The 12,133-nt window shown below is 42.3% G+C and overlaps 1 protein-coding gene across 1 annotated transcript in view; it reads left to right on the top strand.

The window, feature by feature from the left end:
• Positions 1-12,133, top strand: part of KIF6 (kinesin family member 6) — a 396,116-nt gene that overhangs the window by 7,430 nt on the left and 376,553 nt on the right. Inside the window, exon 3 of the mRNA XM_065913300.1 lies at positions 4,486-4,560. Coding sequence (XP_065769372.1) covers positions 4,486-4,560 — 75 coding nt within the window. The remainder of the gene's footprint in view (positions 1-4,485; positions 4,561-12,133) is intronic.

Genomic DNA, 12,133 nt, shown 5'->3' with positions numbered 1-12,133 from the left:
AAGATTTTGGACTGAACTTTGGAAAAGGTAGAGTTGGCACTTACCAGGATGGAGAAGACCAGAAGAAGCCAGTTTGGCATGAGAAATAATCAGCATATACCACATTTGAAATGGAGTATAGGAAAAACCTACACAATCTTCCAATCCCAAAGAAGGGCAATGCCAAAGAATCTTCAAACTACTGCGCAATTGCACTCATTTCACATGCTAGCAAAGTAATGCTCAAAATCCTTCAAGTCAGTCTTCAACAGTATGTGAACCAAGAACTTCCAGATGTACAAGCTGGATTTAGAAAAGGCAGAGGAACCAGAGATTAAACTGCCAATGTCTGTTGGACCATAGAACAAGCTAGAGAATTCCAGAAAAACATCTACTTCTGCTTCATTGACTATGCTAAAGCCTTTGACTGTGTAGATCACAGCAAACTGGAAAATTCTTAAAGAGAAAGGAATACCAGACCACCTTACCTGCCTCCTGAGAAACCTGTATGTAGGTCAAGAAGCAACAGTTAGAACCAGACATGGACAATGGACTGGTTCAAAGTTGGGAAAGGAGTATGTCAAGGCTATTTGTCATCCTGCTTATTTACCTTATATGCAGAGTTCAGTTCAGTTCAGTCGCCCAGTCGTGTCTGACTCTTTGCGATCCCATGAATTGCAGAACGCCAGGCCTCCCTGTCCATTACCAACTCCCGGGGTTTACTCAAACTCATGTCCATCGAGTCAGTGATGCCATCCAGCCGTCTCATCCTCTGTCGTCCCCTTCTTCTCCTGCCCCCAATCCCTCCCAGCATCAGGGTCTTTTCCAATGAGTCAACTCTTCTCATGAGGTGGCTAAAGTATTGGAGTTTCAGCTTCAGCATCAGTCCTTCCAATGAACACCAAGGACTGATCTCCTTTAGGATGGACTGGTTGGATCTCCTTGCAGTCCAAATGACCCTCAAGAGTCTTCTCCAATACCACAGTTCAAAAGCATCAATTTTTCGGTGCTCAGCTTTCTTCACAGTCCAACTCTCACATTCATACATGACCACTGGAAAAACCATGGCCTTGACTAGATGGACCTTTGTTGGCAAAGTAATGTCTCTGCTTTTTAATATGCTATCTAGGTTGGTCATAACTTTCCTTACAAGGAATAAGTGTCTTTTAATTTCCTGGCTGCAGCCACCATCTGCAGTGATTTTGGAGCCCCAAAAATAAAGTCTGACACTGTTTCCACTGTGTCATCTATTTCCCATGAGGTGATGGGACCAGATGCCATCATCTTGGTTTTCCGAATGTTGAGCTTTAAGCCAACTTTTTCACTCTCCTCTTTCACTTTCATCAAGAGGCTTTTTAGTTCCTCTTCACTTTCTGCCATAAGGGTGGTGTCATTTGTGTATATGAGGTTATTGATATTTCTCCCGGCAATCTTGATTCCAGCTTGTGCTTCTTCCAGCCCAGCGTTTCTCATGATGTACTCTGCATATAAGTTAAATAAGCAGGGTGACAATACACAGCCTTGACGTACTCCTTTTCCTATTTGGAACCAGTCTGTTGTTCCATGTCCAGTTCGAACTGTCCAGTTGTCTAACTATATGACAAATATAGACAGTGTATTAAAAAACAGAGACATTACTTTGCCTACAAAGGTCCATATAGTCAAAGCTATGGTTTTTCCAGTAGTCATGTATGAATGTGAGAGCTGGGCAATAAAAAAGGCTGAGCACTGAAGAATTGATACTTTCAAACTGTGGTGCTGGAGAAAACTCTTGAGAGTCCCTTGGACAGCAAGGAGATCAAACCACTCACTCCTAAGGGAAATCAACCCTGAATATTCATTGGAAGGACTGATGCTGAAGCTGAAGCTCCAAAACTTTGGCCACCTGTTACAAACAGCAGGCTCAGTGGAAAAGACCCTGATGTTAGGAAAGATTGAAGGCTGGTAAAGGGGACAACAGAGGATGAAATGGTAAATGGCATCACCTACTCAATGGACACTAGTTTGAGCAAGCTCTGGGAGATAGTGAAGAATAGGGAAGCCTGGCATGCTGCAGTCTATAGGGTCACAAAGAGTCCAACATGGCTGAACGACTGAACAACAGCAATAACACGAACTCCTAATAAATGAAAGGACCTGCTTGGAATCAGGAAACTTAAGTTATGTCTCAAGGCACACTGTAGATTAGCTCCAGGACCAAGAGTAAATTGCTTTATCTCTCCAGGCCTCCGTTTCTTCCTCTGGAAAGGATTAGATTAAACCTCTTAAACTCTATGATTTTATTTTGCTTTTTAGTGGCTTTCAGAAGACAGCTGATCATAATGAATTTCCAGATTATTGTATAGCTCTGTTGTATAAAATAAGGTGTTTGAGAGTGATGATATTTGATGTTTAATGCACAACATATGCTTTATTGAACCTCCTCCCATCTCCTTGGTTTACACGGTGATAGATGTCATTCCCCTTAAGGAAGTGGGGTTGTGTATGTATGTTAGTCCCTCAGTCGTGTCTGACTCTTTGTGACTCCATGGACTGTAGCCCACCAGGCTCCTCTGTCCATGGGATTCTCCAGGCAAGAATACTGGAGTGGGTAGCCATTCCCTTCTCTAGGGGGATCTTCCCGACCCAGGGATCAAGCCCAGGTCCCCTTCATTGCAGGTAGATTGTTTACCATCTGAGCCACCCAGGGAAGTGTAAGGAAGTGGGGTTGGGAATGACTAATTCATTTACTCAGTCATCACCAACTTGGTAAAAGAATCACAACAACCTCAGAAGCATCGTCATCACCAAAAAGCACCACTGGGTCCCTGTTCAGATATCACAGTGGGCAGTCCTCCAAAGAGCAGCTGAGCAGCTGCGTTATCTCAATATTCATATCTGAAGCCCTCAAACACCTTTGGGGTTTTGAGGAGTGTTCTGGGCACACTCAGTAAATATTGCTAAATTATAATCCTGTCTGCTAAATGAGTACCCAGAGTGCCTTACAATCTCTCTTTATATAGTTTCATTATTTGCTTCTTCAAGAGGGTGGTTGTTATGCTATAGGAATCTTTTGAAATGAATGTTGTTGAAAGACAGTGAAATTCATTCCATTTTATATTTCCAACCCAGCTCCAGATATCCTTCTGAACTCCTTAGTAGTAAAAACAAACCTACATTTCATGTCATCTCTACTTTAATTGAACTTGTGCCCAATTGGCTTGTGTGGGCAGACACACACACCACTTTGAAAGCTGCTTGGGACGTGTATGTTTCAAAGGCTTTGCTCTAAAATCCTCCCCCTTTCAGTTTTTATTTCGAAAACTTTTAAATATTCAGAAGAAATGGAGGAATAATGCAAGCAAATCTCCTCTACCCTTTGTGGGAGAGTCACCAATTATTAACGTTTTGCCCTGTATACTTATATTTTCTCTCTCTCTGTCTCTCCACCTTCTCCTTGTCTTTTCCCCGCTTCTCACCTTTCCTTCTCCCATTTGTCTTGCTGCCTCTCTCTCTTCATGATATTTGAAATGGGGGCCATACTTGCTGGTGGTGAGTAAACAGACTGTATAAGGGTGGGTTGTGCCTCTTCTCGGGGCTTCCCTGGTGGCTCAGACAGTAAAGAATCCACCTGCCATGCGGGAGACCTGGGTTCAGTCCCTGGGCTGGGAAGATCCCCTGGAAGAAGGCATGGCAACTCACTCCAGTATTCTTGCCTGGAGAATCCCCATGGACAGAAGAGCCTGGCGGGCTACAGTCCATGGGGTCGCAGAGAGTCGGACACGACCGAGCGACTAAGCACCGCACAGTGCCTCTCCTCAGGTGTCTGGCAGTGCTTGTGATGCTGACCTGAGCTAAGTCAGATGCCACTGCAATAAGGGTGCTGGGGCCACCATCCTGTCTCCCTGGTCCCCTCGCTGTGCCAGTCAGATCAAGATTTCCTTTACAATACAGCTCTATTTTAATGTACTGTTTGACTTTTAACTTTGAGCAACAAAATGAAACAAACTATCCTGAGAGTTAAGTAGCTGATCCTAGGATGCAGTAATTAATGGAAGATAAACTTCAATTCAAACATTAAAACTGAGTTCAATAATCATGCATTTCACAGCTGCATCTTTTTCTTACAGGTCAGACATCAGAAGTTCTTCGGCTGTTTACGTCCTGTTCTTGGGTTTTCATTTCATGCACTTAATCTCGATCTGAATTTGATGCCAATTGCAGACACTGTCCCTCTTGAGAGCTAAAAAACACACAGTTTATTATTTGGTTCAAAGCTGCTGCAGTTTTTCAGAGGGATTTATTGTGCAGATCTTGTCAAAGCAATACTGTTTACCCACCATTTGTATACAGGGGTACAAGAGCTCAGTGTATTTGGGGCTACAGGGCAAACATTGTGTTAGGTTAGGTAAGCCTAGTGATGTAAATATGGGGTAATTTACAGAGCTTTTAGGAGGAAAAAAATGGATTAATCCAATAGTGTTTGAAGGCTCAGCTTTTAAATAATTACTGTTTTCACATTTGCAGATTTCAAAGGATTTTCGATCAGGATGCAAAGCAAGAGACCATTTTTGAAAACATTGCCAAACCAGTTGCTGAGAGGTAGGATTTCCTACATTTTGTTCAGTGGGTTAGTGGTTTTTCATCTTGCCTTCAATTCTCAGATAATTGTGGTAATGCGCTCCAGTCTATCAATTATATACTCAGGCTGCAGGGCATGTGATGATGGTAGCACTAATACTTTCTCTTCTTACAGCTTGTTTATTTTAGATTTAGATACTCAAAATTTAGAGCCTCGAAACAAACCGGTGAGACAGATAGAATACATATTACCACTCCCATTTTGAAAGATTTGTAAATCTCTGAGGATTGAAGAGATCAAGTAGCGCTGCTCAGGGTTGGTAGCTAGTGGTGGCAGAGTCCCAGATGGTTGTCTAACTGTGAAGTCCAGTGCTGTTTGCTCAGTACAGTATTTCACGCCTGTGGTTGGACAGATGAAGGACTGTGACACCCGGGAGGCCTAAGTCTGATTGACCCAACTCTACCCTCAGGGTAATAACTCTATTTCAAAGCTTGGCTCTTCACTTAGGTCCCTTTTGTTTCTGCATATCCAGGTAGTTCTGGGCTGCTGACTACTAAAACCAAACTCACCTGAGAATAAATGTGAATAAATCCGAGTGCCATTTTATTAATCTATGTTGGTGACGTCTCCTTGGTACTAGATGCTCAAGTCCTTAGGTGAGCACCCTCTCCTATAGGGAGTCTATATGGGAAACTACTACTAATAAGGTGGCTCTCTGCTCCCGAAATCGTTGGGTGATTTTAGTGATCCTAGTATCCCCAGGTACTTCTATCTTTATGACTAGAATGAAAAATACATCTGCTGAACAAACTCATTTTTCAAGGCTACTGATTAGTGCCTTCTCAACCACAACCTTGCCGGAAATATATCAACACATATTGTCTCCTAAGTGCCTGTTTCATGAATACTACTCAAACCATGCCCTTCTCTCTCTCTCTCTTTTTTTTTTTCCAGCTTTATCGAGATATAATTGACATATGACATTGTGCAAGTTTAAGGTATATGTGTTGCTTTGACACATTTATAAATGATGTCACCAAAATGATTATCACCATAATACCAGCTACCACGTCCATCTCATCACATAGTTCCCATTTCCTTTTTGTGCTAAGAACATTTCAGATTTGCTCTCTTAGCAACATTTAAGTATTTGGTACATATAAAAGTATTATTAGCTACAATCACCATGCTGTTAGATCCCTGAACTGAAGCCCTTCTCTTTTTATACTGTCTTCCATCAGAGTTGGTAAGGTATAATTGAGTAGGTCTAAGCTATTTTAGTTGTAGTCACAATCTAGTAACATCTCTCTAAACTAAATTCAGGTCTCCTTGACTGGGTGTCACACATTTCTAAAATTCTGTTCTTTTTAGTAATGTTTCAGGTTGTGTCATTTTTCAGGTAGCTAATCTCGTGTGTTTTATTTTGTGATGTCCTAAAGTCATGCGGGGAGGGGACATCAGTTTGTGCTCCATGGATGTCTATTTATTCCCCCCGTTACTGACTACCTCTCCCATCTCGAGCCCACTTCCCCACTCCAGCTCCTGCTGTGCCCTCTGCCTGGAATTCTCTTTCTTCAGAAATCTGCCTACTTGCTTTCTGAGCTGCTTTAAGGCCTTTGCTCACGTGTCCCCTTGTCAGCCAGGCCATCTGTTCTTAGAACCCGACTTGAAACTGTGTTCCCTGTCACCCTTCCCTATATATTTGTTTTAGCATCTGACACCCTATATAGTTTCCTTACTAGTTTTTTTTTTTTTTTTTGCTTGTCAGCCTTCTACCAGAACAAAAGCTCCATGAAAGCTGGGGATTTATTTGTTTTGTTCACTGACCTGACAGAGATACCCGACTTGATGATGACAAGATCTCAAAAATAACAGGCAAGAGCTTTGTTATCCAGGATGCTCAAGTCGCTATCAAGGTTGCTCAAGTGAATTATATCATTTATCAATAGGAAACATTCCTCATTGTCCTTTTTAATACTTTTCTTCTTGCATCCCAACTTTCCTGAAGCTGTTTTTGCAGTTTGTTCCCCGCCCCCCCAACCCATTGGCCTTTATCTAGTTTCTCTTTCTCAGTCTCTTCACTCAGCTGCCCTATGTCACTGTGTTTTTAAATATAGGTCTGGTCTATAAAATATAGCTGGCTTTTGCCTTTGTAGCCAAACTCAGAGTCCCTGATATTTAATTAATTACTTTAACCTATTTATATTTATTATAGTTACTGTAATAGTGTTTGGAGCAATTGTTCTTCTCTATTTATTTTTTTTTCCATTTAGCATACTTTCTATTTTTTTTTTTTCCTTTCTTGCTGTTTGTTTGTTTGTCCTCTTCATTGTTGTTTTTGCTGCTTTATTTTCTCTCTCAAGGTGTAAACACTTCTCTGTGATTTGATTCAGATATTTAAGCTCATCTGTGCTTTTTCTCGACATCTAATCTTCTTCCCTCTTGCTTGTCTGGCCCTCTTCTGCTCAGGCAGGGCCCTTAGCACCCTTTTACTTTGCCTTTCCTACTCTCCTAGCACTTTAATTGTTGAGATCTACCCATAATTCCATTCTGGGTTGTCAATTATTTTCATGATCAGCATTTACTTAAGCTTATCTATAAGTTGTATTTGTTTCTTGGCTCATCACTGTTTCTTATACTTATGTCTGTTTCTTGGGTTCTCTTTTAGTTTTGCTGGTAGCCATCATTAACAATTTTTTAGAGAGAGTTCAAGACTGAGGAGCTTTCTGAAGCTTTCATTCTCCTTCACAGTTAAATGACCATTTGACCAGGTATAGAATTCTAGGTTAAAAAATCATTTCTCTCATCACTGTGAAGACACTGCTTCATTGTCTTCTTGTATGCAGTGTTGCTGAAGAGACACCAGGGTCTATTTGGACCTTATTTCTTCTTAGGAATTACGCTTTTGTCCTAGATGTTTTTGGATTTTTTTTTTTTTTTTTTTTTTTTGTATTCTCTATCACCTCATTTTTAAATTCTTAACTTTTACAATTTAATTTTTCATTTGTAGGAAATGGAAAAAAAAAATGTGTATTCTTGTTTATCGGTGTGATATCCTTCTTTCTCCTTCCGAAGAAAATTAGCATCTCGTTTTGGAAACACTGGCTTTTCTTTCTATATGTGGTTTCTCTATGTGAATGTTCTTCTGCTGTAGAGTTGGTGCCTTGCTTTTCCGCTACAGAATTTTCCCAGACATTTGGTGATTCTCAGCGGTAGGCTCACCTCTGTCAGTTGCCAGGGCTGTCGTCTGCTTGGGAATGCGGTTTCTGTTCACCGTGGCTCCCCTCATGTCTGTGGTGAAGGAATGGTGTGTGGGCTGTGGGCAGTGTCCCTGAGCTGGTCTGCTGGCTGCGAGAACGCTCTTTTCTCCTGGTTGTTGCCTACCACCAGGGACTCTGAGCACTGTCAGTAATCCAGGCTCTTCCTCTGCTGGGAAGTGTTCCTCAACGTTGGATGGACAGATGGAGGCAAGCTCACACCTCTCTCTGGTTCATCTGCAGAGGAGGGGGTCATTAAGCAAATTAACACTGGACTAAGAACCTAGGAGAATCACTATTTTCATTGCCTTTAAATATGTCCTATACAGTATGTTCACACTTTATGAAAACTTGAATTGTGTGACCCTGAAATGGTAACATACAAGGTAACAAAAAAATCTCATTTACACACAATATTTGAAATATAATTACCCCCATAAATTGAAAAAAAATTTTAAAGAATTGTTTAACTTGGCAGTCCTGGTGAATGGAATCTGTGCCACTTTAGATGTTAAATGGAAATGGCTGCTCCTGGTGAAGATTAGTCTCCAGGAACAAATTCCTAGCATAAATTCAATTCATCTCCACCATCGCTTTAAAGCTCTATTGGGCTAACCCATTGTAGCTTAATTCTGGTTACTGTGTGCAATTGGAGCTAAATAAAATTGATCACATTTCTTTCCAAAATTCTGTAATTCAAGAATCTTACTATTTTTAGACATGCCTTTTCCTACTTAATTCAAATCAGTAATATGACTCATGACTACAGAATTGCGGGACTGGTGGTGAGAATTCATAAAGCTTTAAACTTGTATTTTTGTGGTTATTTGCTGCTCAGCAGTCTCCACTAGGAAGCACATTCCGCCTCTTCTAAACTTTGATTTTTCTGAAATATATCCTTTATTGTTTTAGTCAGCTTAGTTCAGTCGCTCAGTCGTGTCCGACTCTTTGCGACCCCATGAATTGCAGCATGCCAGGCCTCCCTGTCCATTGCCAACTCCCGGAGTTGACTCAAACTCATGTCCATCAAGTCGGTGATGCCGTCCAGCCATCTCATCCTCTGTTGTCCCCTCCTCCTCCTGCCATCAATCCCTCCCAGCATCAGGGTCTTTTCCAATGAGTCAACTCTTCGCATGAGGTGGCCAAAGTATTGGAGTTTCAGCGTCAGCATCAGTCCTTCCAATGAACACCCAGGACTGATCTCCTTTAGGATGGACTGGTTGGATCTCCTTGCAGTCCAAATGACTCTCAAGAGTCTTCTCCAATACTACAGTTCAAAAGCATCAATTTTTCGGCGCTCAGCTTTCTTCACAGTCCAATTCTCACACTTTGTTGTTTCGTAACAGATAAAAACTACCTTCTGTCATATTAATTTTGTTCACAGGTTTTGGAATAACTTTTTGAAAAGATAAAATTTAGGAAGTCCACAAATGTGTTTAGTGTGTGCTATTGAACCATAGAAAAGAGTTTGTAACTTTATTTGATAAGTTACCTGGGGTTATGCTCCCCAGACTGGAGTGTGTAGATCTTGGGAGTATGTGGTGCTCTACGAGGGGATACTTGAAGCCACAGACTGAACACAGCACATCATTCTGGAGTGTAAGTTTTACTTAAAGATTGACTCAGGAAACTTTGAAGTCTAGACTTTTTGGATGTTTTATCACATGCACTCGTAAATCTGCAGAATCCCAGTGTTCCAGCCAATCTTATGTTATACTTAAAAGCTTCAGATATAGGAAATTTGTTTTAGGTACAGTGAGTGCTTTAGGAAAAATTTGGAGATTTAGTGTTAGAGAAGAACATGATTGGACTAAAATGAATAGGGCGCACATTGCCAGGAGGACGGGTTGTGGCAAAGATGTAGGTCCCCACAGCGGGCCCCACAGGATGGGTAAAGCCTCTGCATTGCAACAAGGCAGCCAGGCTGGTTTTGAAAATCTACTGTGAACCACTTCTTTTTAACCTTTGACTTCACCAACGGTGAACAATATCAAGGGCAGCCTGTCAATTTATGAGAAGAGCATGAGGGGAAAAGAAAGCTCCCAGGGCCACGACCTCAGGGAGACTGTCTGTCCATCTGCGCCCTGACTGTGTGGGAGGCCAGGGCTCGGGAGAGGGCTTTCCTCGCAGAGCAGGTAGTCCCACCCGCCCGTGGGGCCAGGGCCAAGCCCGTCAGGGCTCACATCTGTGCCCCAGGACCCAGGCCTGGCTGGTGACACTGTGGGTCACATCGCTTGCCCAGTCCTGCAGCACAAGCAGTGAATATAGATCATGCATCTTCAAGACAAGAGAACCAGAGCAGGAGACAAGGAGGGCCTCAGAAGTGTGTTTAAAATAAATGTCATTGGCCAGCTATTCACCTCCGTGCTTCTACTTCGTCTGGCTCAAAAAAATTTTGCAACAAGTAGAATAATCGCGTTCTGGCCTCAGCCCTGTGATAACTCACTGTGTGGCTCTGGGTCAGGCCCGTCCCTTCTGAACCGGTTCTCCCATATGGAAAAGGCTGATGCTAAGAATACCAAGTTTACCAGGATGCAAGGAAGCAATGCCTGTGAATGGACTTTGTGAACATCAATGCCCTGTTCAGTCTAAGGGTTGAAAAGTTAGAAATTTTATTATTTTTGGCACTTTAAAACTCTGCCCACTCACTTCTGTCTCCAGACGAAGGTGAAGTCGATGTGCCTCTCTATAAGCTTTTTCCTTGCTGTTTTTGTTGCTAAGTTGCGTTCGGCTCTTTTGGGACCCCATGGACTGTAGCCCACCAGGCTCCTCTGTCCCTGGGATTCCCCAGGTAAGAATACTGCATTGGGTTGCCATTTCCTTCTCCAGGGGAGCTTCCTGACCCAGGGATCAAACCAGCATATCCTGCAATCCTCTTACTAAGTACTGCTAGAAACTCTGGGCGTTGTATTTAAAAGAACATAAAAGGTAGAGATAGAAGGGTAGACTGGTCAGAGGACCTCAAAACCTAAAGGAATGACCCAGCAGTGAGTTCCCAGTGTGCTTTTTTCTGTCGTTGTTGCCTCGTGTATTCCAGACTGGATGCTAGAAAAACTGACAACCAAGAAACAGTAGTAGACTTAGACAAAAGTGCCCCCCCCCCCCAAATTCTACTCTCTATAACCAAGGCACCAGGCCAGGGGGCGACCCAGTGAGATAGAAACTTTTAGATACTGGTTGCCTTACTCCATCCAGATACCATGGAAAAACCCACGGCCCCCACCCTCACCCAGACAGCAAAGCCTGGCTATAACAAGGCACCCCATTCTGCTGCTGCCAGGATGGTACCTGAGAAGGGGTGGAAGGACTTTCCTCCCCTCTAGGAGGCAACAGCTTCCCCTCTCCCCTCAGCCAGTTGTCAGTGGAAGTCTTAGGGGATCCTGGCGTTCGCCACCATCGGCAGTAACACGGCCTCCCCACCCTACTGTGGAGTCACAAGGGGCCCTGCCCTCTTCTCTCCAGGGAGGTGTCAGCTGAGGCCATGAAGGGAGCCTGAAGTCTCACCTCTGCGCATGGGGATGAGGCCCCCCCGCCAACAGGTGTCAGAGGCGGAGTGGGGAACCAGGCCCCTTTCCCTGGCGACAGTGAGGTGACACCAGGAGCAAGGTGTTAGGAGAGACCTGCCAAAAACAGAAGTTTTAAGCATGATCTAGAATCTATAACTCATGCCTAAACTGTCCAGGATACAATGAAAAGTATGCTTTAAATAAGAAATATCAAGAACTAGGAAGTCACCCACTTCCATAAGGAGAAACTATTAACAGATACTAAAACGTAGATAACACAGATCTTAGAATGATCTGTGTTTTTTGAAGTATTTTGAAGCAACCATAATAAAAATGTTTCAGTGAGCAATCGTGAAAGTGTTTGAAAGAAATGAAAAAATGTAGTCTTGGCGGGAAAAAAAAAAAAAGATACAAAGAAAAACCAAATGGGAATTTTAGACTTAAGATATAATAACTGAAATTAAAAATAGAGTGGATGGGTTCAATAACAGGATGGAGAGGTCAGATGAAAGAATCAATACATTTTAATATGTAACAATAGAAATTACTCATTATGGGCAATAGAAAATAGACTGAAAAAAGAAAAAAAAAAGATGCCCAGGGACCTGTGAGAACTACAGCAAAAGATCCACCATTCATGTTATCAGAATCCTGAAGGACAAGAGAAAGAATATAGTTGAAAAGCATTCAAGTAAATAATGACAGAGGATTCCCCAAATTTGGCAAAAGGCATAAACCTAGAACTTTATGAAGCTGAGAAAGTTCCAAACAGGATAAACTCAAAGAAATCTACTTGAAGACAAACATTAAACTTCAGAAAACTAAAGACA

The sequence above is a fragment of the Muntiacus reevesi genome, chromosome 20 (assembly GCF_963930625.1).
Source record: "Muntiacus reevesi chromosome 20, mMunRee1.1, whole genome shotgun sequence".
Classification (NCBI taxonomy): Eukaryota; Metazoa; Chordata; class Mammalia; order Artiodactyla; family Cervidae; genus Muntiacus; species Muntiacus reevesi.
The sequence above is the reverse complement of the archived record's forward strand: the minus strand, read 5'-3'. Positions and strand labels throughout refer to the sequence as shown.